Source organism: Anabrus simplex, chromosome X, assembly GCF_040414725.1.
Source record: "Anabrus simplex isolate iqAnaSimp1 chromosome X, ASM4041472v1, whole genome shotgun sequence".
NCBI classification, from domain to species: Eukaryota; Metazoa; Arthropoda; class Insecta; order Orthoptera; family Tettigoniidae; genus Anabrus; species Anabrus simplex.
Window position 1 is genome coordinate 108,259,292 of NC_090279.1, and position 26,877 is coordinate 108,286,168.

At 39.2% G+C, this 26,877-nt stretch overlaps 1 protein-coding gene across 1 annotated transcript in view; it reads right to left on the reverse strand.

The window, feature by feature from the left end:
- The window catches only part of LOC136886519 (uncharacterized), a 108,491-nt gene continuing 81,614 nt past the window's right edge, over positions 1-26,877 (reverse strand). The window contains exon 4 of the mRNA XM_068230879.1: positions 1-138. Within this exon, the coding sequence (XP_068086980.1) occupies positions 28-138 (111 nt within the window). The 3' untranslated portion in view covers positions 1-27. The remainder of the gene's footprint in view (positions 139-26,877) is intronic.

Here is a 26,877-nt window from a genome sequence, read left to right on the forward strand (position 1 = left end):
AATTCCTTTGTTCAGAAATTCCAATTCTCATTCACAGACACTTATTCTTATTGCTGCCAGAGCTACTATATTATCTCGACATTCAGCAGCAGGTGTGGAAATTCTCCTCCGGTTCCTGGGCATCGCAGTCGCTTGTACCTAAAATTATCAAATAATTATTTTTTTTGCTAGTGGCTTTACGTCGCACCGACACAGGTAGGTCTTATGGCGACGATGGGATAGGAAAGGCCTAGGAGTTGGAAGGAAGCGGCCGTGGCCTTAATTAAGGTACAGCCCCAGCATTTGCCTGGTGTGAAAATGGGAAACCACCGAAAAACATTTTCAGGGCTGCCGATAGTGGGATTCGAACCTACTATCTCCCGGATGCAAGCTCACAGCCGCGTGCCTCTACACGCACGGCCAACTCGCCCGGTAATCATCAAATAAAATTACCTATCTGTTGACTTAACGTTTAAAAGTGTGTTATTACAGGCATATGCACTTTTCACTTGAAACTGTTATGACTGTGAATATTTAATAAACACTTACATGATATTGATATGTTCGACACTTGCAAATGGGGGATCCTCAATAATTTCCACTTCGTTGAATATCACTGGCTCCTCAATTTCATCTACTGGTAATACTGCCACCTCAGTTTCTTTATTATTGTTACTAATACTGGTAGTCTGTATATCTCCTGTACCGGTACAACAACGATACGAGGCAACAGCAGGGATCTCAGTCAACTGGGAATGATCCGCAACGTCTTAATACGGACGTGTCATCACGTTCTAATATTGAACAACGTAACCAACAATCAGAGGTGTCACAAGTAGTATCTCCTCCAGAATATTACAACAGGTTTCACCATGGACCGTATTTTGTATTTGTGGAATCCACGACGGATCAGAACATAGGTAGTTTACACCATATGGTTCTTGGTCGTCGTTTCTATGAAACAAAGTTAAATGTTAAATCTATCCAACGTAAAGGTCGCAACAGAATTCAAGTAACTTTCCATACGGCTGCTCAAGCAAATGCATTTTTGAACAGCTCTATTCTAGAAACTTTGAAAATCAAAGCATATATCTCTTCATCGCAAGTTTTGCGTGTCGGAATAATCCGCGGAGTCGAGAAAGGTATATCTAATGAGGATATACTACAGTATTTGGAATCTGAAGTACCAGTCAAAAGTGTGCAAAGACTCAATCGTCGAGTGGTCCAAGATGGTGAAACGCAATATCTCCCTACGGGTTCTCTTAAAATCGTATTTCGGGCTCAAACGCTCCCACCTCATGTTGCATTATACAAGGTTTATATGGAAGTAGAACCCTTTATTTTTTCACCTATCCGCTGTCGCAAATGCCAGCGTTATGGGCACACGATACGGCAATGTCAGGCAAAAAATGCACGTTGTGGCAAATGTTCCCAGCAGCACTGTACCAAGCAATTCACGCAATGTGTCTATTGTAAGAAGAATCACATTACGGGATCTCCGAACTGTCCTGAACACAAATATCAGGTTAAAATTAAACGGCTAATGAGCACAGAATACCTGTCCTTTCAGGAAGCTAAAGCTAGAACAGCACTTCCAGTTTATTATTCTGAACAACAGGAAAATCAATTCCCCCCTTTACCAACGAATCCTCAAACTTCACAGACATCAAACCCCCGTAAACGAAAGTTTACACAAGTTATTTTCTAATCACCCCCTTCCACACCTGAACCCGGCTATGATAAGCAGGGATACTTGGCCATACTTCGAAATAAGTATCCTGTCCCAGTAAACCCTATCCCATCATCGAGCACGAACATACCATCTGAGCAAGTCTCACATCCACCAAGATTGTCACAACAAAGTGGGCAGCAACTTTCCGTGGCCCCCAAGCCATAAATTATACTCCTACGAAGGAACGCCTTCATCAGGAAATCAGCGACTTATAATAATGTTACTTCAAAATATGAGCCATGAGCCACAGCTTCATCATGTATTATACCAACAAAGGGATCATATAATGAACATACTTCTATGATTAGATTTTTACAATGGAACTGTCGAAGTGTCACTTCTAAGCAACACGAATTACAATTTTTAATAAATGAAACGCTGGCTAACATTATATTTTTGCAGGAAACGTGGTTTCAACCACGTTTTTCCTTCCGATTAAAAGGCTATCAGGTTCTCCGCAATGATGGTAATGGTTTCGATGGTGTAGCCACATGTGTACAAACGACATTAAGTTATATACCGCTAACTTTGCAATATATTATTCCACACACGTATGCGGTAGGGATAGTACACCGTCATAATTGTTTTATGAATACATACTGTCCCCCTCAAATTTATGTTACTCAAAGTCAATGGTTACAATTTTTCGAGCAATTTGCACAATTCCAACACCTTTTTATTGTCGGAGACTTCAATTGTCACCACAGCGATTGAGGCTGTACAACGGACACGATAAAGGGATCAAATTTACTTGTTATGTTAAATCATCATGACCTTTTAATTTTAAATGACGGCTCACCAATGCGTTTTACACCGCCTGGATTTCCACCAAGTGCTGTGGACCTTACGTTATGCCGTACCAACGTGGTTCCTGTTACCACTTGGCACACATTATCCGACACTTACACCAGTGACCACTTTCCAATCATCTTAACTTATGGTAATAACTCAACAACCTACAACTATAATGCCCCTTCAATCGTAAGTAAGTACGTTCCTATAAAAATTTCAATATCCAAACTTATCAAGCATATATCAATCATATTCTACAGCACGAACGCGGTACATCTATCACCTTTTCAACCTTGATTCCATATTTAATTCATTATTTAAATATGTTCCATCTGTGCAGACCGGAGTACGAAATAAAATGGTGGGATAAAGAATGCCATGACCTCATTATTAAGAGAAAACAATTATTTAAGCAATATCGTCAATCTATGACACAACATCTTTACTTCCAATTACGTAATCATATAGCAAAAACAAAGCTAGTTTTTAACACCAAGAAACGTAAGGCATGGCAATCTTTCATTTCTACTTTAACTCCACAGCTACCAGCCGCGAAATTCTGGAATGTCGTTCGCATGATTACAAGAACGTTTCAATATAAAGCTAACTTTTCATTTCCTCGACAAGTTTTAGAGGACTTTCTGCACACTCTCGCCCCAGTATCAGTAAATCTCCCCTTTATATCTTCCACTGTGGGTGATTCTTGTCATTTTAATTTATTATTAAAACCAATCACATATAATGAACTTCAATCTGTCCTATATAATGTTAATAGTTCCTCTCCAGGACCTGATGCAATCACGTATCTTATGCTAAAGGCATTGCTTTCCCAAGCCCATATCCACTTACTACAATATTACAATGGCATTTTTGAGACATTACAAGTGCCAATGCAATGGAACAATTTTTTTATAACTCCCATTTTAAAGCCCACCAAACGACCCACTGTACCTGACAATTTTCGCGGAATTGTAATGGGATCATGTATCCGAATTTTTTTGTAAGATCCTAATGAAAAGAATGGCGTGGATATTAGAATATTATTCGTTATTACCTAAGTACCAATTCGCTTTTATGCGCGGTCATAGTACACAGGATCCTATTATTATATTCCTTTTGGATATCTGATTAGCAAAAGGGCGGAAGTAATCTACTATTGCAGTTTTCTTGGATATAAAAGGCGCCTATGATGCCGTTTTATTACATATCCTATGGGAGAAGTTATCTACCTATGGATTTCCCATCAGATTCATTTCTATTTTACACCAGTTATTCACCAATCGTAGTTTAACAATTAAATCAACTCAACATAAAATTGATAGCCGGTCCACATCACAGGGATTGCCACAGGGATCAATACAAAGCGGCATTTTGTTTTCTCTCTATATGAAAGATCTAGAATCTATAGTAACACCGTATGCCCGAATTCTAGCCTCTGCAGATGATTATGTACCTTATTGTTCACACCACAACATTGACAATTGTAGAGCTACAATATCCCACGTTTTGAGTCTAGTTTTTCGGTGGCTAACGATCCATAGACTTTCTCTTTCCTTACCTAAGTGTGCGGCGATGGTTTTTACTAATAAAAGAGTTTTTGATAGAAGTCCTATTACTTTCGATGATTATAACATCCCCTTTGTCCCACAGCATTTATATTTAGGCATTTATATAGACCAAAGGCTAACATGGCATCCTCAAATACAGTCTTTAATTAGAAAATCTGATCGATACATCAACATCTTACGAACAGTAACGAAGCTTACATGGGGTGCTGACCCCTTGTCAGCATTACAGCTATACCGTGCAACCATTCGTTCCACTCTTGATTACAGTGCATATATAATTGATTTAGCTTCTAAACAAAGTCTATTAGCATTGGATCGATTACAATTTTCTGCATTACGTATCAGTGTGGGTGCCCTCAGAACAACGCCAACAAACGCCCTGTTTGTGGAAACTTCAGAAGAACCGCTTCATATTCGCAGGTTCAAAATTTCGAAAAAAATTCTACTCAAACATATTAGTCGATCGAACTCCATCATATTCCCTAAATTAAAATTATTGCATGAATATTACCAACAGCGTCCCCCTAATAATCATCAATACCCCGCAATATATATGGCATACGTTGAAATGCAACATATTCCCGAGGCCATTTTACGAACACCACGCTTGAATATGTACTCATATATCTATGATATTCAAATATTCCGTCCATCTATTATTATTGTGCCTTCTGGCTCGTCGAATCAATCTATTCGTGCACCTACCCTCCAACCACCTGCTCATAAGAAACTTAAAGGTTTAATAAATTCTGTAGATTATCATCTTTTTACCGATGGTTCAAAATCGTGTACTGGAGTTGGAGCAGCATTTTTGATCCACAAACACACACTAGCTATAAATATCCGTTGCCGAATAGTTTAACCATTTTTACAGCAGAACTATATGCCATATACCAAGCTCTTTTATATGCCCAGCATTTGAATTACAGAAAAATAAATATTTTCAGTGATTCTCAAAGTGTGCTACAAGTTCTACAATCTTTCTCCCAAAGTCAAAATACGTATGTATACGATGTTAAATATCTTCTTTTTCAACTCGAGGCGTCTGGCTTTTTTATAACGTTATTATGGATAAAAGGACATAGTCAGCACGTAGGTAACGATATAGCCGATTTAGCATCCAAAGAAGCAAGTGCAGATACCGCTCATTTATTACAAATTAAAATTCTGGTCTCCGATTTCTTGCAACGTATTAAACATGAAGCTCAGCTTGTATGGTACCCACAATGGCATCTATCAGCCGGTACGAAAGGACAATACTATTATCAATTGCAACCTAACATCCCAATAAAACCGTGGTTTGCAAACGGTAAGTACACGCGACGTCACATTACGAACATTATTAGATTACGTTTCAATCATTCGCTAACCCCTGTGTACCTACACTATTTTCATATCACGAATGACTCAGCTTGTTCCTGTGGACATAATTATGGAGACAGCGACCACTTATTTTTCCAATGCCCCCAATACGCACGACACCAGGAAATTTTAATGCGGAAATTAATTAGATTACACGTACCTTTGCCTACTCGTCTTTCAGTCTTGCTATCGCAACCTTCGCCACACATCATCACTATTCTTAACGAGTATATTGACAACACTCAAATCAAATTGTAATTACGCTACAGAAATTCAGTTGTTTTTCCGGAATGCAGAGAAGTGGCACCTCTATACGTTCCCGGAGAGTGTATCACGACCCTAGCGTTTCATTCTTGTTACATCCTAGTTAAGTGTTTTTAGTTTTGTTTTGCTAAAGACCATTAGGATCCCTATGTATTCCAAAAGTTCATAAAGTGTAATATTTTGTATGGCTCTACTCACGAAGAACAGAATAGTGTTTTTTCTTATTACATATAACCAAGTATACTTGTGTCTAAAACGGTTATTACTGATGTGAGTGTATCGTAAAGTGTCTCAAGTGAAATATTACGTAGGGCTTGTGACTGGGAAATAGTGGACTTAATCCCAAACCAACCTCCTCAAGAAAGAAAGATGTGAGTGTTGTTCTCGTATACGCTCTCAATTAACTCCACAACTTCCAGCAACGAAATTTTGGAACGCGATCCGCATGATCACGAGAACTTTCCAATACCAAACTTCTTCTGCTTATCCGCGACAAGTTCTAGAAGATTTTTTATACACCCTTGCCCCTGTTACAGTAAATCCATTCTTTCTACCCACCTCACAGAATAATTCTTGTTCTTTTATTTCCCTTTTGAATCCAATTACATGTAATGAATTACACTCTGTATTATGTACCGTTAATAGCTCATCACCAGGACCTGATGCAATTACTTATCAAATGCTCAAGGCCTTAGCCCCCCCCCCATGTCCAAATTTATTTACTCAAATATTATAATAGTATTTTTGAGACATTACATGTACCAGCATCATGGAACGAGTTTTTCATCACACCCATTTTGAAAGCAACAAAACGACCTACCGAACATGAAAATTTCCGAGGCATAGTTCTGGGATCGTGTATACGCAAAGTCTTTTGTAAAATCCTTATGAAACGAATGGCGTGGGTATTGGAACATCACTCGCTATTACCCAAGTATCAGTTCGCCTTTCGACGTGGTAATAGTACACAAGACCCTATCATTATTTTCTTACTCGACATCTTATTAGCAAAATGGCGGAAACAATCTATCGTGGCAGTTTTTTTGGATATTAAAGGTGCCTATGATGCTGTGTTATTGCATATCCTCTGGGATAAATTATTTAGTGCTGGATTCCCCATCCAATTCCTTTCTATTTTAAATCAACTATTTACTAACCGCCGGTTAACTATTAAATCTCCCCAACACACAATTGATAGCCGTTACACATCACAAGGTTTACCACAGGGTTCGATACTCAGTGGAATTTTGTTTGCCCTTTACATGAAAGAGCTCGAATCTCTTGTGATTCCACACGCTCGTATTCTAGCTTACGCGGATGATTATGTTATTTATTGTTCTGACTCCCACATTGACCTTTGTAGAGCCACAATATCTCGGGTTTTAAGTTTAGTCTTTCAGTGGCTAACGGCCCATGGACTTTCACTTTCTATACCTAAATGTCCAGCGATGATCTTTACACATAAACGAACCTTTGATAAAAGCCCTATTAACTTTGACACTTACAGCATTCCCTTGGTTTCACAACACTTATATTTAGGAATATATATCGATCAAAAACTCACATGGCAAACTCATATACGGCATCTTATTAAGAAATCTGATCGTTATATCACCACCTTACGAACGGTAACGAAACGTGCATGGGGTGCTGACCCTTTGTCAGCACTACAATTATATCATGCAACCATTCGGTCCAAACTTGATTATAGCGCCCACATTATTGATTTAACCTCTAAACATAGCTTATTAGCTTTGGATCGTCTCCAATTTTCAGCACTACGTATCAGTGTGGGTGCCCTCCGCACAAAACCAACTAACGCTTTATTAGTAGAAACTACGGAAGAACCACTGTATATTCGCAGGATAAAACTTTCCAAAAAATTCCTACTTAAACATATTAGTAGAACGAACTCCCTTATTGTCCCTAAATTACAATTATTATATGAATATTATCAACAGCGTCCTCCTCCCAATCATCGGCATCCCGCCATATATATGGCTTATGCTGAAATCCACCATCTTAATGAGACTATACTTCGTACACCACTTGTTAATACGTATTCATACCACTATGATATTCAAACATTCCGTCCTTCTATTATCATTGCCCCTTCTGATGCATCAAACCAATCAATGTCTGCACCTTATCCCACATTATACGCTCATAAGAAATTAAAAAGTCCTATAACCTCATCAGATTACCACCTATTTACCGATGGGTCAAAATCAAATACTGGAGTCGGAGCAGCATTTTACGATCCACAACTACACACTAGCTTTAAATATCCGTTACCTAATAATTTAACTATCTTTACAGCAGAATTATATGCCATATACCAAGCCCTCGTATATGTTCAACAGTTGCAATCCAAAAAAGTAAATATATTCAGCGATTCTCAAAGTGTTTTACAAGCTCTGCAATCACTCGCCCCTCATACAAATACATATGTCTACGAAGTTAAGTCTCTTCTATTTCGACTTGAAACATCCGGTTTTATTATAACGCTAATATGGATTAAAGGGCATAATCAGCACGTAGGCAACGATATGGCCGATATAGCAGCGAAAGACGCCAGTGCAGATACCGCGAATATATTACAAATCAAAATTCCGATTCCCGACTTCTTTCCACATATCAAAACTGCAGCTCAACACACATGGTGCATACAATGGCGATTATCTGCTCGTACGAAAGGCCAACATTACTATCAAATTCAACCGAGTATTCCCAAACTGCCGTGGTTTGCAAATGGTACGTATACACGACGTCACATTACCAATATCATTCGAACACGTTTTAATCATGCCTTAACCCCAGTATATATTTAACTCGATTTCACATTACGAACGACCCAACTTGTTCCTGCGGAGAATCTCAGGGCGATAGTGACCACTTGTTTTTTCATTGCCCCCAATATGCACATCACCAGGCCGTTTTAATGCAGAAATTACTTAAAGTTCACGTACCTTTCCCTACACGACTTTCAGTTTTGTTGCACCAACCTTCGCCTATGATCATTACTATTTTAAACGAATACCTTGATAACACTCACATCAAATTGTAATTATGATTTAGTTTTTCAGTTGTTCTATTCCGACATGTTTGTGAAGTGGCACTTCTATATGTTCCTGGTGAGTGGATACTGTATCAAGGTTGTTATTACTTTCCGATCTTGTACAGTGTAACACGTTACTCCTATTCCAGCTTACTAAGTTATTTGTGTCTCTGCTCAGTACCGAATGTAATACTTCCATGAACCTACTTATACCCGATATAATATTGCTTCTTTAAGTGCATCTATCTACGTGTGATCATGGTAAAATCAGGCATTAGTGATGTAATCGTGTGCTTTTGTGATATAAGTGTAATATATTAATGGTCTCGTGACTGGGAAAGAATTTATTGAATCCCAAATAAATATCCGCAAGACAAGACAAGACAAGACAAGACAAGACTCGTATACGCTACTTCCTGAGCACATCGCTTCGTGAAATCGTCTGCCTGCCCGCTCCTCACTTTTCAGTTCACACTAGGGATGGGCTGCGAACGGAGTCGCGAAGAGTCGAGACTGCTACCTCTGGAACCGACACTCTCGACTCCAGTGTCGACTCCACTGATGCACTAACGCCATCTAACAAGTATTGTCGGAACTGCTTGGAATTATAGTTCCACGTTCGTCTCTTGGTAACTTGTGATACGATGAATACAAGAAGATTTTATTAGCCAGCAAACATTAAATATTGTTTCGGGATTTTATCATCGTTGGTGTTAATGTTGTAGGTCTATTTTGGTGACGATGATGATAAAGATGATGATAATAGCAGTGGTAATAATAATCTGACAGTATACGTTTACATAATCGCCAATATTATCTTCAGTCAGTTCAGCCCTGCGGTGTAGGGAGCAAAGCGTCCGCCTGTCACCCGGCGGCCTCGGGCTCGATTCTCGGCCGGGTTGGATTTTTTAATTGTAAATGATTAATATCCCTAGCCTGGGGCATAAAACAGAAAAAAAAGAAGCGAGTGCTTAGAGTAGGATTTTACAACAAATATTTTACCGAACATTGTGCGTCATAACAGCCACCTCCGCAGTCTAGGGAGGCCCCGGGATCGATTCCGGCCAGGTCAGGGATTTTTACCTGTATCTCAGGTTTCGAGATGACGGTGAGGTAGAGACCGGGTCCAGAAATCCAAGAATAACGGTCGAGAGGATTCGTCGTGCTGAACACACGTCACCTCGTAATCTACTGGCCTTCGAGCTGGGCAGGGGTCACTTGGTAGGCCTTGGCTGTCGCGGAAAAGGGCTTTTGTGTATAGTAATAATAATAATAATAATAATAATAATAATAATAATAATAATAATAATAATATTGCAACAAGACTTCAGGTGGTCCTTGAATTATAACGAAAACCTACAAGCCGTTTTCCAGTCACTGACCGGGTCAGGAATGGAGTGAATGAAGCCCCCATCCTGCGGCGAGGATAGGAATTGTACCGGCTGCCGAGGCCTGCTGCACTCCTCTGGGGCAATGATGAATGCCTGACGGATGAAATGAATTATTGGAGAGTATTGCTAAAATGAAAGATGACAGGGAAAACCGGAGTACCCGGAGAAAAACGAATTTCACCTGGAGTGACCGGGATTTGAACCACGGAATCCGGCGGTGAGAGGCCAAGATGGCTTGATCTATATTCGAATTATGTTAGTGGATTTACCCATATTAGATTTGTTTTCATCGTTCATGTGGAATTCATCATGATTTACCATTGATATCTGTTTATCAGTTTCCTGATCACGAAAAATAAAGACGTGAAATTAAATGTCCGTGGTCTGCTATGACGGTACTTTCCGACTTGACACGTTTAGTTTTATTTCAACTACACCATTACGCTCGTCGTCTTCGTTAACGATACCGTACTTCACTCTACAATACTCTTAAAAAACCCAATGGGCAAATGAGCAGCAACATGTACGATATTTTCCGCGCCTCGACACGCAAGCGGCCCCGAAATGAGAGTCAAGTTCGCTTGGAGTCGTGAGGCTTCATGCGAAGCGAACGTGCGGCCCCGCAATGCGCATCAGGGTAACTTGGAGACTTGAGTCTAGGGAATGTCGAAGGAGCAGCCATCATCGGCTTTGCTCGTGACTGCTCGAGAAACCTCGGCGTTTAGTACCGCCTACCTAGCTATTGCGCGCCACGTGTGGGGCAAGGAGAAGAAGAAGCTCTGTTTTGTTTGTTGTTGGTTGCAGTATTGCTTTTAAATCGTGCTGCTGTGTTCAGACTGTGTTAATAAACTTCTGCAGTATTTGGAGGTCCACTTCATGAAACAGTGAATTTGTTACGTGCATTAAGTGGTTTATTGCGCATTGTAGTGAACTTTTTGTGCTTGCACAATGGACAATTTCGTATGTAGTGAGTGTAATCAATTTGTTACTCCAGTAAGAAAAATGTGTTATAGGCCCTCCGTCAGTAGAATAAACTCTTTCTTCTGCTTTCCTCGAGGCAAACCAGTGTAAGTAAATTCCAATATTGTGAAATATTAGTGGCGGAGCAGAGATTGCACTCATAGGTTTGACTTTAATTTGGCTTTTTTTATGTTTTAGGTGTGATCAATGGAAGGGACCTACTGTCCGCACACTTTATCTTGATGCATTTGTGTACGGGGTGGAGTAAGGAGGGAGCTGTCCCGGTATCGATAGTGCTGCCTGGTGCTGCCAACTGAATGAAAATGAAATCTGAATTGAATCGAGAATATGATCGATCGATATGAAATTTCTAAACCGTTGTCATCTTAAGCCAACAACTATGTCACATACACATTATATAACATTATAAAACATATCTCTCGATGCGAATCTTGTTCCTAGCATGAATTCTATACTTTGACTTTGATGTGTAAACAACAACAGTACCAGTACGTAAAGTTTACGCCAGATGTCGCACAACGATGCTTAAGCGATTCATAGTTTGTGTTTCAAAGGTTGCCAGTATGAATCTCGAAGATCGCCGCGGTCGACCGATTCAGCACTAGGATGTAAATGCACCAAGATAAAGTGTGCGGATAGTACCTACATACATACAAGATATGTTGAGATCACTTCCAATCCACAGATTTTAGGAATCCTCGGCACTTTAGTCAGGGGTAAGTCATGAATCAATCACTCAGTCTCTTAATCTGCATTTAGGGCAGTCGGCCAGGTGGAACATTCCCTATTGGTTTTTTTTTCCTAGCCTTTTCTTAAATGATTGCAAAGAAATTGGAAATTTCTTGAACATCTCCCTTGGTAAGTTATTCCAATCACTAACTCCCCTTCCTATAAATGAATATTTGCCCCAATTTGTCCTCTTGAATTCCAGCTTTATCTTCATATTGTGATCTTTCCTACTTTTAAAGACACCAGTCAAACTTATTCGTCTACTAATGTCATGCCATGCCATCTCTCCACTGACAGCTCGGAACATAACTGAGATTCAGTATGGACCCAACATGATTTTTATCACTTGTAACATACCACTTAGTCGAGCAGCTCGTCTCCTTTCTCCGAAATTTTCCCAGCCCAAACTTTGCATTATTTTTGTAACGCTACTCTTTTGTTGGAAATCACCCAGAACAAATCGAGCTGCTTTTCTTTGGATTTTTTCCGGTTCTTGAGAATCAAGTTATCCTGGTGAGGGTCCCATACGCTGGATCCATACTCTAGTTTAGGTCTTACCAGAGACTTATATGCCCTCTCCTTTACATCCTTACTACAACCCCTAAATACCCTCATAACCATGTGCAGAGATCTGTACCCTTTAGTTACAATCATATTTATGTGTTTATCTCAATGAAGATCTTTCCTTATATTAACACCTAGATACTTACAATGATCCCCAAAAGGATCTTTCACCCTATCAATGCAGTAATTAAAGCTGAGAGGACTTTTCCTATTTGTGAAACTGACAGCCTGACTTTTAACCCCATTTATCATCGTACCATTGCCTACTGTCCATCTTACAACATTATCGAGGTCATTTTGCAGTTGCTCACAATCTTGTAACTTATTGATTACTCTGTACAGAATAACATCATCAGCAAACAGCCTTATCTTTGATTCCACTTCTTTACACATATCATTTATATATATAAGAAAATATAAAGGTCCAATAATACTGCCCTGAGGAATTCCCCTCTTGATTTTTACAGGGTCAGAAAAAGCTTTGCCTACTCTAATTCTCTGAGTTCTATTTTCTAGAAATATAGCCACCCATTCTTGTTTTCTTCATGGGGCCTCTAAATATTAGTTCCTAATTAGTGTCGACCTCTAAGATCTTTTGCTACCATGTTTTTCCTTCATTCCCACCTAGATATACCTGCTCCCTTCACAAAGCAGCAGGTTGTTCTTATTGGGTCTTCTTGGATTTGTCCTCTCACTTCACCTGGTAGTCCTAGAGTAGAGAGTCTGATTCTACCCAACGCCTCACATTCGAAAAGTATGTGTTCAGCTGATTCCTCTGCTTCATTGTATTTCCTACATATGTTGTCTCTTATTACTCCAATTCTATGTAGGTGTTTTTTTTTTTTCAGATGGCAGTATCCTGTCAACAGGTCTACTACCCATCTTATATTTCCTCTGTTGAGTTTCAACAACTCTTTAGTATGCTTCTTGTTTAATCCTTTTTCAGTTCCTTTGCAAGCCTGCATCCTGGAGTAATTTTCCAGTTCTCCATTTGTCTCTTTTGTACCCATTTTCCTGTGTAGTGTCGGGCTTGTCCATAGGAAATCCCGCATACAGGTTCCGGGCCTACAAAATGTGTTTCTGCCACTTTCCTAGCCAGTTTATCTGCCTTTTCATTTCCTTCTATACATTTATGCCTGGTACTCATGTTATTTTGACAATGTTGTACTTTGAGAGCTTCAGAAGAAATGAGTGGCAATACCAGACAATTCTGGATATTATCCGGACTGCCTCTAGTGCCTTAATGGCCGCTTGGCTGTCCGTTAAAATGAAAATGTTCTTATTCCTATAGTTCATTTTCAGATGTTCTTCAAGACATGTGATTTATATGGGTTGATTTCAGAATCTTCTGGAGCCTTGCTGTTTCATTGTGTGCTTCCACTTTCTCACAGAACGGTCTCCAAGATTTTCTTTTTGCTTTCCATATCTCTGTTCCAGCCAGCTTTTAGTTTCTGGATTTACACAGATCAGTACCACTGCTCCACTTTCCAGCCTCGGAGATTCGAGGAAGCCTGAAAGGCATCCATCTGACAGCGGTTTCATTCACAATTAAGTATTTATTTTCCACCTAGTCGATACAATGATTGCTTAAGGCAATTTTTAATGGTCAAAAGTGGTACATGTTTCGTATATTATCAACATCTTCAGCCACATAACACTGTTTAGATGAAAAATGTATAAAATTGACAAAGTAATGCTTTAGAGGAAGTGTCCTTAAAATTAACATAAGATTGACAAGATTAAAACAAACAAATAACTCAAGAGAAAATATATAAATTATTTCTACAATAGAAAGCAGTCGTCAAGGAAACACTTGTACAATATTCCATAGAGAAATTGTCCTAATAAATATTCTTTTCTTAATAATTCATGAAAAAAGATCAATTTATAAATTAAAAATTATACAATTTATAGGTAATTATCGAAATGAAGAAATCCTGATATCACAGTGCGGCTCTTATTATTAATGTAGATGAAGATATAACTAATTCCTAGTTGTCAAATCTTATTAAGCCTGCTTTCCTTTGGAATAGTAACTCCTGTCATTCTTTCACAGTTTTGCGCCGGGTGTAATATTGATGATGCGTTCTTCCTTGCTCTTGCACCTGAGGAGGTGGAGGAGCGGGGGATATAGGTGTGTCAAGAACTTCCTTGCTGTCACCTATAGCTTCAACTGAGGAGGAATAAGTTGTAGGGCTATCTGTAGGAGGAGAAATTCCAATTCTTTTTTCGTGATCCTTCTCAAGCATTTTCAAATATACTAGAATTTGATAATATAATGGATTCTTATATTCTACAGCCTCATTAAGGTTATCATTTTTCTTTACAAGTTGGTCTAGATGAATGTACAGGTCTTCATATGTGTTCATTAAGCTGCCCTTTTTTAACTTTTTTATGATGGTCAGGTCTTGTTCTATGTTGGTAAATTTATGACCTGTGGCAAGAGCAAGGAAGAACGCATCATCAATATTACACCCGGCGCAAAACTGTGAAAGAATGACAGGAGTTACTATTCCAAAGGAAAGCAGGCTTAATAAGATTTGACAACTAGGAATTAGTTATATCTTCATCTACATTAATAATAAGAGCCGCACTGTGATATCAGGATTTCTTCATTTCGATAATTACTTATAAATTGTATAATTTTTAATTTATAAATTGATCTTTTTTCATGAATCATTAAGAAAAGAATATTTATTAGGACAATTTCTCTATGGAATATTGTACAAGTGTTTCCTTGACGACTGCTTTCTATTGTAGAAATAATTTATATATTTTCTCTTGAGTTATTTGTTTGTTTTAATCTTGTCAATCTTATGTTAATTTTAAGGACACTTCCTCTAAAGCATTACTTTGTCAATTTTATACATTTTTCATCTAAACAGTGTTATGTGGCTGAAGATGTTGATAATATACGAAACATGTACCACTTTTGACCATTAAAAATTGCCTTAAGCAATCATTGTATCGACTAGGTGGAAAATAAATACTTAATTGTGAATCTATTGAAGTGCGATACGGACCATGAAGCTGATTTTATGTAAAGCGGTTTCATTTGCGCTGTCAGAGCAAATGTAAGTTTCTTCACGTCATCCTCCTTCAGTTTCCCATCTGGAGAGGTTTAAGGTATTATTGCTACCTTGATTGAAGTTAGTCTTTCCGAAAAGGACATGACCGTCTCTTCTTTCTGGTTTTTGGCGGGCGGTTTTGTAGCCGAACTTGATGGCATACTATCCCCTGGCCTCAGCCTTTTGGGCATTGTCGGAGGGATAGCCTCTCGCCGATCCCTGTTCCTTGGCTTCTTCTCCGTCCAAGTTCCAGTCGCTATTTTGGCCTCCTGCCTCGCTCCCTTCCTTTCCTTGTAATATGCACTGTTGCGAGGTGGTCTGTCGATATGAAATCTGTTGATTTTCGAGGCAGAAATCTTCAGTTCTGTTTCTATGGACGTTCTGCTTTGCTTGTAGTAGCAGTCTGCTCTACTGGAGCTTCTGTTGCCATTTCTTGTTTTGAATCAGCGACAGCCTGTCCAATTGGGACTTCTGTCTCCATTTCTTCATCTTGGGCTTGCTTCTGGATATGCTCTATTGGAGCTTCCATGGCTTCCCTTGATATCGAAATTTTTGAAATTGGCTCTTTTTAAGCAAACATATTTCAATCAATCATAGGTTTTTTGGCCCTTCTAGGGTCCTGAGCGTCGTTCTTACCATCCGTGGTGAGCCATACAGCCATACATTGTCCTCCCACAACTTAGGCTCTCCGTAGCAGAGACCACGCCCCTCAGTCGTCCATCCAGCGGTCCGCCCCTGGCCCGAACCTAGCCAGGTTTGTTCCCCCTTCAGTAGGCCTACTCACGTGGTTTCCACTTGGCATTATCATGACTGAGTTCGGGCCAGGCTACGTAGAGCAAAGTGATGTGTTGGTTCCAGCGCCCCGCAGTGAGCCTTCACCTCAGTCACCAGCCCCACTTCACCTGAACCACCGTATCACCCAGGTGGAGGAACCAAGGATGCCTCTCTAGCATGTGTGGGCGAGGCCTCCACTCCAAGCCTTGACTTGGGCTTGTAACAAAAGCCACCCATTCAGTCACTCTTTTTTTCTAGTCCAATTGCACTCATTTTTTCCAGTAGTCTCCCATGATCTACCCTATCAAATGCTTTACATAGGTCAATCGCAATAAAGTCCATTTGACCTCCTGAATCCAGGATATCTGCTATATTTTGTTGGAATCCTACAAGTTGAGCTTCAGTAGAATAACATTTCCTAAACTCAAACTGCCTTCTATGAAACCAGTTATTAATTTTGCAAACATGTCTAATATATTCAGAAAGAATGCTTTCCCAAAGCGTACATGCAATGCATGTCAAACTGACTGGCCTGTAATTTTATGCTTTATGAAGTTAAATAGTTCTTGTGTATAAAACTTAACTTCCCTTTATTGCTTGAAATAGAGAAAATGAATATTACATACATACATAGCTACAGGCAGTTAAGCCCTTCAGCGTTCAGTCTGCAAGCCTCTGTGAGTTAAATAATAATAATAATAACTTAGTATTTTATTGCAGTCAATGGTCATAAGATTAAATTACAGTTCATAAATCCTTTAAGTTACACTAGAAAAACATGAGCATAATTTGAACATGAATATTTTGCACATTACAGCATAGTATCTTGCAATTTATTATTATTATTATTATATAATAAAGGCACCAAACAACATTTCACTACTCACAACGGGGAGTAAATATTAGTTGCAGCAGAAACATGTCAGCAATTATTTTCTCTGAGGACAGATAAGTGTGCGATACCTATGACAAGCTCCACCGCATGGAGCACAGATACACTGAGGACTTGGCCCGTGGTAATTGAACGCTGAAAACTGCCTTCACTCTGTCATTCCGACAATATTTTGCTTTTCACTACCTTTAGAGAGGGTTGTTCCTAGGCATTTCCTTCCTGCTTTTACTGCTGCGTCACTGTATGCCACCCATTCTTTCTCTATTGTATGCCTGTATCCTGGACTCCGTTACTTCCATAGGTCCGAGGCTTACTTGAAATGTTCCAAGGTAGGTCGATTCTGTGAAGCAGGATGCTACCTTACTTATAGTCCTAGTGACGACCTCTCCCCTGACGGTTCCTAGCCACCTGAGCACAAAGCAGGCCATGACTTGGAATATGTTAGGGTATCTCGAGTCTGAGGACCATGTTATAGGCAACTCAGCCGTTGCCTGTGGTTCTCGAACTAGGCGGTGACTGCAGTAACCCACACCATGGACCACAAGAAATAATAATATAATAATAATACATCTTGGGCTGTTACACAACTACTATGAAATTGATTGGTATTTCATAACAGTTCATCATATTCTTGTAATTTATATGCTGTATTATTATAGCCTACCAGTTTTGCATTTCATAGTACTATAGCATGGGCTTATTCAAAAAGCAATGTGTATAATTAATATGAATATTAACTTTGTTTCAATAAACTTTTTTTAGGCTAAAACCCAATTCTGTGCCAACACAGAATCTTCCCAGCAGCAGCATGAAGGGCGCTTTGGGATGAAGAAAAAGAGGAAGTCCACACAAGAGGGAGAGAGAAGTAGAAGAAGAAGAAAAAATGGAACATCTCCACCAGTACTGCTCAGGTGCAGCCAACAATTGTACTGAAGTAGGGCCTATAACACATTTTTCTTAGTGGAGTAACAAATTTGCAGCAATTGCCTGTAGGCCAGTAGGCCTTGACAAGGAAGAAGAAGTTTTCTTATGGGACTTTTTTTGTGGAAAATAATCGTCACTGTGTTTCACACTTTATCCCCCTTGAAGTAGAAGGTGGTGTGCTGATCATCGCTTTTGTGCTATGGGCATGTATAGTTGGGATTATTGGTTGGAGCTGTTTCTCAATTATATCTACATGTTTTGGTGATTCTATTGTTGCGAGAATGCTTTCAAATTTTTCTCGAAGCTTGGCCTTGTGCTCTTCTATGTCCTCACTTAGCCTTCTTTTCATGGGATTATGCAATTCCTTCAGAATAATGTCCTTTTCTTCGTTTGAAGGTGCTTCCTGAATGACTAAATTTGTATCTGATTCTAAATAGTGTTCATTAGCACCACCAATATATTTAGCCGCTAGGTGTATATGTTTGCACATATTAAATTTAATGGAAGAGTCGTGGCATGTACAAACGTATGAATGAATGCAGGTATTGCACTCTGTACACTTCAGGTCACAGCCGCAATTCATTTCACCCGTTCTTCTGACCTCGTACAGTTCACTTTTCTTCGTGGATGGAACAGTCCATACATCCTCACTGCAAATAATTTCTCCTGGTTGTAACGATAATGAATTGGCATGCCTTAGTCTTATTTGTGAGAGTTTATTTGTGTTTGCCTTTATTCATGTAAATAAGGCGGTCATAAAGTTTATCTCTCACAAATCGCATGAGGATATGGATTGCGATGTCCAGTCTCTTAGGCTTCTTACCCTCCATGTATATGTGTTTAATTACTCCATGCATGCGCTCTAGATGCATGTTAGTGTTGAGGCCGGCATTGAGACGTTTACAATAAGCCCAGCTACTTGCAGAATGTTCATAATTGGCCTCGAAATAAATACCAAAATCTCTTGTGTCAGGGTCACTTTTTAATTTATTTATTTCTTGATAGAGCATTCTCGAAAAAGCAGCCTCGTCTCTTTCCTCCAACAATACTCTGAGCTCCTTGTACACCTCCACCTGTTTCTCTCGGCCTTTAACTTTAGAAAGGTTTTTCCTCCAAGCACGGTCAACATGCCACGAACAGAACAGGCGGAATTTGGCAGGCATCATTACGCATAGCCAGGCACTGTAAAATGTTTCTGCCATGTCTGACATGAACACTTTTGGCTGTAGTGTCACTTGCAGAGCCTCTTTAATAACTCTGTAAAACACTTCCATCACAAATGCATCCGTCCTATTTGATAGCATGAACGCGCATGGAAATCCTTGGAACTTGCCATCTACGACTAGGAGGGTAGTTAGTTCAAATTCGTACTTATTTAAACCATGTGTGCTGTCAATACAAGTGAACTTGTCGCCGTATCGTAGTAACGTTTCTTGCTGCGCCTCATGCATTATAATTAGAACGAAGTCCTCTGGTTTTAATTGAGGGTACAGCATAGAAGACATGTCTTGATCCTTGTAAAAGTGTACTATTCCTCCACGTTCGTCCATTTCACGAATCCATGCTTCGACACTCGTACAATCATTCTCATGCCGCACAGCTTCAGATTTTAAATTGTACTCTTGCTCAATGTTAAATAGATCTTTTCTGGTCAGAAAATGAATGCGTTCAATGTCAGTTTCACCAATAGAATCTCTAACCTCATCAAGGATTCTATCGAAAGGAATTTTCATCGCAATCTTCCTCGCTAAGTCATTTCTTTCCGACAGCGATAATCTCATGCGACCTAACTCTTCTTGGTGGCCTACATGAGTTGCACAAAATGAAACATGCACTTCTCCAGACTGAAAAGTAACATCAATATTTGCTGGACAATGACCACTTATCTTGTTGCTTTCAAGTACTTTCTGGTGACGCTCATGATTACCCCTTGAGTTAAAGGTCCCATCCCTGTGGCACCTGTATTTCATTTTAGAGGAACCATCTTTACATTCGTACTTGGAGCGACATACAACAAATTCACACACTTGCTAATTTTCTTTTTCACGTTTCCACTTAAGGAAATCCTCTTCATTCGCAAATTTTAAACTTTCCTTTGCGATACGAATCTCATGAAAATTAATAAAATGTGCCACCATATCGGATTTTGTAGCACATTCTTCTACACAAAGCGGACATTTTACTTGAGGTTGTTCACACTTCGCAGTCTTATGTTGTGAATTTTTATGTCGTTCTAAATTGTATTTTGTGTGAGAGGTAAAACTACACAAATCGCACGAAAATTTAGGATTTTTGTTAGTGTGCTTTGTTCTTACGTGATGATTTAAAGTTTTCCTATAATTGAAAAATTTATTACACTCACTACATACGAAATTGTCCATTGTGCAAGCATAAAAAGTTCACTGCAATGTGCAATAAAGCAGTTAATTCACATAACTAATTCACTCTTTCATGAAGTGGACCCCCAAAACACTGCAGAAGTCTATTAAAGCCGATTATGGCTGCTCCTAGACACAAGTCCGGTATGTTTATTTTGATGATGAGGATGATGCTTGTTGTTTAAAGAGGCGTCACATCGAAAGTCATTGGCCCTGTTTATATTGTGTATTTTAAGGAGTGCTCTTGCAGTTGGTATTTTGGGGTTCATGTTAATCAATTGCAGTGTCTGCTGTTCATTTAACAAGAACTGAGGATTTTTGAGTATTTATTTGAGATTCTTTTGGATGGTATTAGTGCGGTCTTTCTTGACAATATTGAATTTATCATCTCTGAAAAAATGCTGTCTTCAGTTTTACCCACAATTACTGTACAGTAGTATTGCCTTTATGTAAGTTGTCCTTGATTTTTTGTTTTAGGTGGTTAAATTGTTTGTTAGCTACTGATTAGTTATAAATTTCCTGTTTTTTGTGAAAATGAAGAAATTTATGTTTATATATTATTTGATGAAAAATTTAAAATAAAATATATAAAACAAAAAATATTCTTCTTCTCCTCTTACTGCTTTTCCCATATATGTGGATTCGGGGGTGTGACATGTCTCGCTTCATGGCGCCAACTCTGTGGAGGGATGTAATCACCAACCCTCAGATTTTAGGGAAAGACGTATTTTGTTCTTGAAGAAATGACTAAAAATGAAGTTGTATATACACGTTTCATGTATTTATTTAGAAACTGTACTACTATTGTGCTTAAAAATGTCTGAATTGACGTTAAAACCTATATAATTCTTATTTTTATCCCTAAATCGGTTAAAAATGCCTTTCAGTATATTTTGAGAAAATAAAATATTTGCTGGCTTATGTTCAGTCTTTACGAAAATTTTAAAATCGGGAAGCTATAAACCACTCTCTCCGAAATGCCTTAAGAACCTCCTGCAGTGAACACTCCCGTAGTTTGTCACAAGGCAGAAGATGACACAGTATCCGTTGACTTCTGGGGAAAAGAACTGCATTTCATTCTGTGAGAATATTTTGGTGTTTCCGTTTGTTCAGTGTATGAATTATGCTGAAAGTGTCAGGTTACAACTCGTCTTTAATTAAAAAGTGGTTACAGGAGTTGCTCCTGTGACGTTTGCAGCAAAGAGGTGAATAAAGTTGTTTATTTCCCCGTAACGAGTTATTAACTGCAGTTAAGAACTGTTTAATTCTTGTGCGTTATTCTGTTTGCAGTAATAACCAGCAATTTTCATCCTGTTAGGGTGTTGTAGGAATTTAAAAAATCACACAAATAAGTAGTATAGTAGTAGGCTATATCAATTAACTTATTAACGGGCAAGTTGGCCATGCGGTTAGGAGCGCGCAGCTGTGAGCTCGCATCCGGGAGATAGTGGGTTTGAACCCCACTGTCAGCAGCCGTGAAGATGGTTTTCCGTAGTTTCCCATTTTCACATCAGTCAATCGGCAGCTCCGCCAACTCGGCACTTTGAACGAACCAGCTCAAAGGTGGTGTTAATGCAGACATAATGAAGCTGAGGAGAGTGTGATGTCCTTATATACCTACGCGGGGTATTAATACTCTTTAAATTATGCAAGAAAGCTTTCTAGAAGTGACCTTTTAACTCTGCCCAATTTCCCCTACCTTATAGTACAACTGAAATCCGTCTGCGAGCAAGGCTAACGTTAGCGCAGCCCGTCGTCAGCGGTGCCCGCAGTAGCGAGCCCGGCCCCCATCGCCAACGGTGCCAATTTAATATATATAAAACAATTGTTGAGGAATGTAAAAATAGGTTTGTACCTTTAAAGGTAGTAAGGAATGGTAAAGATCCACTATATTATCCGCTGGCTGGCTCGACTGCTGGTACGGATCTCCCAAACATACGCTCTCCAGATAGTCGCATGCAGTGTTGTGTTTTGTTATAGTTGGAGACCTTTGTCTATCCTGATTGTTTTTAAATATTTGATTCTCAACAAACAAGTTCATCTATTTCTTCGGTTGAGTGGTTTATTTTGTGTGTGCTTCCATGTACAGTATACTCATTTCAAGACTCATGCCGCCTATTAGACGCGGGCGAAGCAACTTTGGTCGAAGAACTCCACATACTACAAGCCAAGCTAATTTTCAGTTTAATCGAACTGCACAACAACGTGAAGAGTGACATGAAACTGAAAGGATTGGGATATTACAAACCCGTGCAGCGCGTCGTTCAGCTAATAATCTTGCAACTTTGAATCGAGCTGCTTTCAGTTACGATGTTTCGATTGACTACAGTGCCTACCAGTGCGTTGCTATTGTATCTATGAACTCCGTGTGCCAATATTGTAAGGCAATGAAATACAAAAATGAAGCCGCTGGATTGTGTTGCGCAAATGGCAAAATGAAATTAGTGCCATTGATTCCACCACCAGATCCATTGTACTCATTAGTTTCAGGAACAAGAACAGATTCCATATATTTCCTTACAAATATCCAAAAAATATAGACCTGCTGAACAGTTCACATCTATGTTAGTCTATCAGGGTAATTTCTAGGTAGTGATATGCTGTGACCTATTTCAGCATTTCCTTATTCACAATCAAGATATTCATATTGCAGGTAATGAAAATACATTTTTCCAGTAGTTTGTTATTAACTTTTGGTAGCAGTAGAAAATTAACTCATTCGATGTTGATAACGTAATCATTTGCATTATTCTGATTTTTGCGTGCAGTACAGACTGAATTCGAGTTCCTTCCATTGTAATTTATTTTTGACAGAACAACATTTGTCGGGTCAGCTAGTTAAAAATAAATGTGTAAGAAAGGAAGATATAAAAATTAGGACTATTAAGCAGTACCATATGGCTGATAAAACAGGCATGAGGGAGTTTTTAATAAGTAACTATGATTGGTGGGAAACGGTAAATAAAAATGTAAACAGACTCTGGGATGGGTTTAAAGCAATTGTTGAGGAATGTGAAAATAGGTTTGTACCTTTAAAAGTGGTAAGGAATGGTAAAGATCCACTATATTACGGTATAACAAAGAAGTAAAGAGACTAGGAAGGAGATGCAAGTTGGAAAGAGATTGAGTTAGAAATAGCTCTGGAAGTAAGGAGAAATTGAAGGAACTTACTAGGAAATTGAATCTAGCAAAGAAGTCAGCATAATTGACAGCCATACAATTTTAGTGAAGAATGGAAGAGTATGTATAGGTACTTTAAGGCAGAAACAGGTTCCAGGAATCATTAATGAACAAGGAGAGTGTGTATGCGAGGATCTTCAAAAGGCAGAAGTATTCTGTCAGCAGTATGTAAAGATTGTTGGTTCCAAGGATAATGTGCAGACAGAGGAGGTAAGTGATACTAAAGAAGTGTTAAAATTTACCTAGGACAAGAATGACATTTACAGTAAGATACAAAAGTTGAAAACTAGAAAAGCAGCTAGAATTCATAAGGTTTCAGGGGATATGCTAAAGACAATGGGTTGGATATAGTACCATGTCTGAAGTACTTATTTGATTATTGTTTGCATTTAGGAGCTATACCAAATGAATGGAGAGTCGCTATAGTAGCCCCTGTGTATAAAGGAAAGGGTGATAGACATAAAGCTAAAAATTACAGTCCATTCAGTTTGACATGCATTGCATGTAAACGTTGGGAAAGCAATGTTTCTAATTATAAAAGACATGTTTGAAAAATTAATAACTGGTTTGATAGAAGGCAGTTTGGGTTTAGGAAAGGTTGTTCCACTGAAGCTCAGCTTGTAGGATTCCAGCAAAATATAGCAGATATCCTGGATTCAGGAGGCCAGTTGGACTGTATCACGATTGACCTATGGTGGGCATTTGATAGGGTGGATCATGGGAGACTACTGGCAAAAATGAGTGCAATTGGACTTGAGAAAAGAGTGACAGAATGGGTGGCTCTGTTTCTAGAAAATAGGACTCAGAGAATTACAGTAGACGGAGCTTTATCTGTCTCTGTAATAATTAAGAGGGGAATTCCTCAAGGCAGTATTATTAGACTTTTACGGTTTCTTATATGATATGTGTAAAGAAGTGGAATCAAAGATGAGGCTTTTTGCAGGTGATGTTATTCTGTACAGAGTAATAAATAAGTTACAAGATTGTGGGCAACTGCAAAATGACCTCGATAATGTTGTGAGATGGACAGTAGGCAATGGTATGATGATAAACGGGGTTAAAAGCCAGGTTGTGACTTTCAAAAATAGGAAAAGTCCTCATTTTCAATTACTGGGTTGTTGGGATGAAAGTTCCCATTGGGGATCATTGTAAATACCTAGGTCTTAAATTAAGGAAAGATCTTCATTAGGGTAATCACATAAATATGATTGTAACTAAAGGGTACCCATCTCTCCACTTGGTTATGAAGGTATTTAGGGGTTGTTGTAAGGATGTAAAAGGAGAGGGCATATAAGTCTCTGTTTTTTTTAATTTCGTGTTTGCTATTTCTAGCCGAGTGCAGCCCATGAAAGGCAGACCCTCCGATGTGCGTGGGCGGCATCTGCCATGTGTAGGTGACTGCGTGTTGTTATGGCGGAGGATAGTGTTATGTGTGATTTGCAGGGATGTTGGGGACAGCACAAACACCCAGTCCCTGGGCCATTGAAATTAACCAGTGAATGTTAAAATCCCCAGCCCGGCCGGGAATCGAACCCAGGGCCCTCTGAACCGAAGGCCATTACGCTGACCATTCAGCCCACGAAGTCTCTGTTAAGGCTGCAACTAGAGTATGGTTCCAGTGTATGGGACTCTCGACAGGATTACTTGATTCAAGAACTGGCAAGAATCCAAAGAAAAACAGCTCGATCTGTTCTGGGCAATTTCCAACAAAAGAGTAGCGTTGCAAGAATGTTGCAAAATTTGAGCTGGGAAGACTTGGGAGAAAGGAGACGGACGAGCTGCTCGACTAAATGGTATGTCCCGAGCTGTCAGGGGAGAGATGGCGTGGGAGGACATCAATAGACGAATAAGTTTGAGTGGTGTCTTGTCTTTAAAAGTAGGGAAGATCACAATATGAAGATAAAGTTGGAATTCAAGAGGACAAATTGGGGCAAAAATTTGTTTATAGGAAGGGGAGTTAGGGATTGGAATTACTTACCAAGGGAGATGTTCAATAAATTTCCAATTTCTTTGCAATCCTTTAAGAAAAGGCTAGGAAATCAACAGGTAGGGAATCTGCCACCTGGATGACTGCTCTAAATGCAGATCAGTAGTGATTATCAATTTAGCAAAATAAGTATGGTATTTTAATTAACTTAATGCCTATCAAAATACGTACAATTGAAGCTGCCTAAAAGTATTTTAGAAACTACTTGACAGTCTTTTAGGCAGCTAAAATGACCTTTTAACACTTAAATATCCGAAGTCTAGTAATCACTATTGCAGTTTCTGTGGTGGTTGGGAGTGCAGTGTGTGTTGTCTGAATTTAAAAAGCTACCTTCTGTTTTCCTTGACCGGATCAAGGATGAAATGAATTAAGCATATTTAGGCTATTAGTACGATGGGATCGCCACTCCCAAGGTGATTTATTAATGACTTATAGATACTATGAAATGAGAATGGAGAGTGTTGCTGGAATGAAAGATGACAGGAAAAAAGCGTAAGTACCCGGAGAAAAACCTGTCCTGCCTCTGCTTTGTCCAGCACAAATCCCTCATGGGGTGACCGGGATTTGAACCACGTTTTCCAGCGGTGAGAGGCCGACGGGCTGCCGTCTGTGACAGGGAGGCTCAGTGTGTTGTCGGAATATTAAGAGAAAAGTGGTGGAACAAACACTAACACCCAGTCTATGAGCCAGAAGTAATTAGGCGTGATTAAAATCTTCGATCCGGATGGAAAACAAATCCGGGACCTTCTGAAATGACGGTCACAGCCAAGGATTCGAACAAAGTGAAATCCTTATTGAGTTTTATTAGTATTACTATCAGTATTAACATTCAACTATTGTAATAGAAAGAAGCAAAAATCATTATTTACTTTATCAATTTTAAACACGTACCGGTAACGTTCCTTGTTCAATCTTGCCGCCTGATTATTTTTTAGGGACTTGAAAACGCTTTAAAAATATAGTTAAGTACCGTACTTAAAACTCTAGGCTTTAAAGTTATACAAACATGTACGGCGTCTGGAGGGACAGATTTTATTTGTACTATTGCTCAAGAATGAAAGAAATTCATACTTTAAAACGTGGGAGCGGCTCCACGCGCTCGACAATGCCTGACAGCAAAACAAAGCTTCTTCTTCTTCTCCTGCTCCACACGTGGCGCGAAATCGCCATGATACGTAGGAGGTGCTAAACGCCGAGGTTTCTCGAGCAGTCACGAGCAAAGCCGATGATGGCTGCTCCTTCGACATTCCCTAG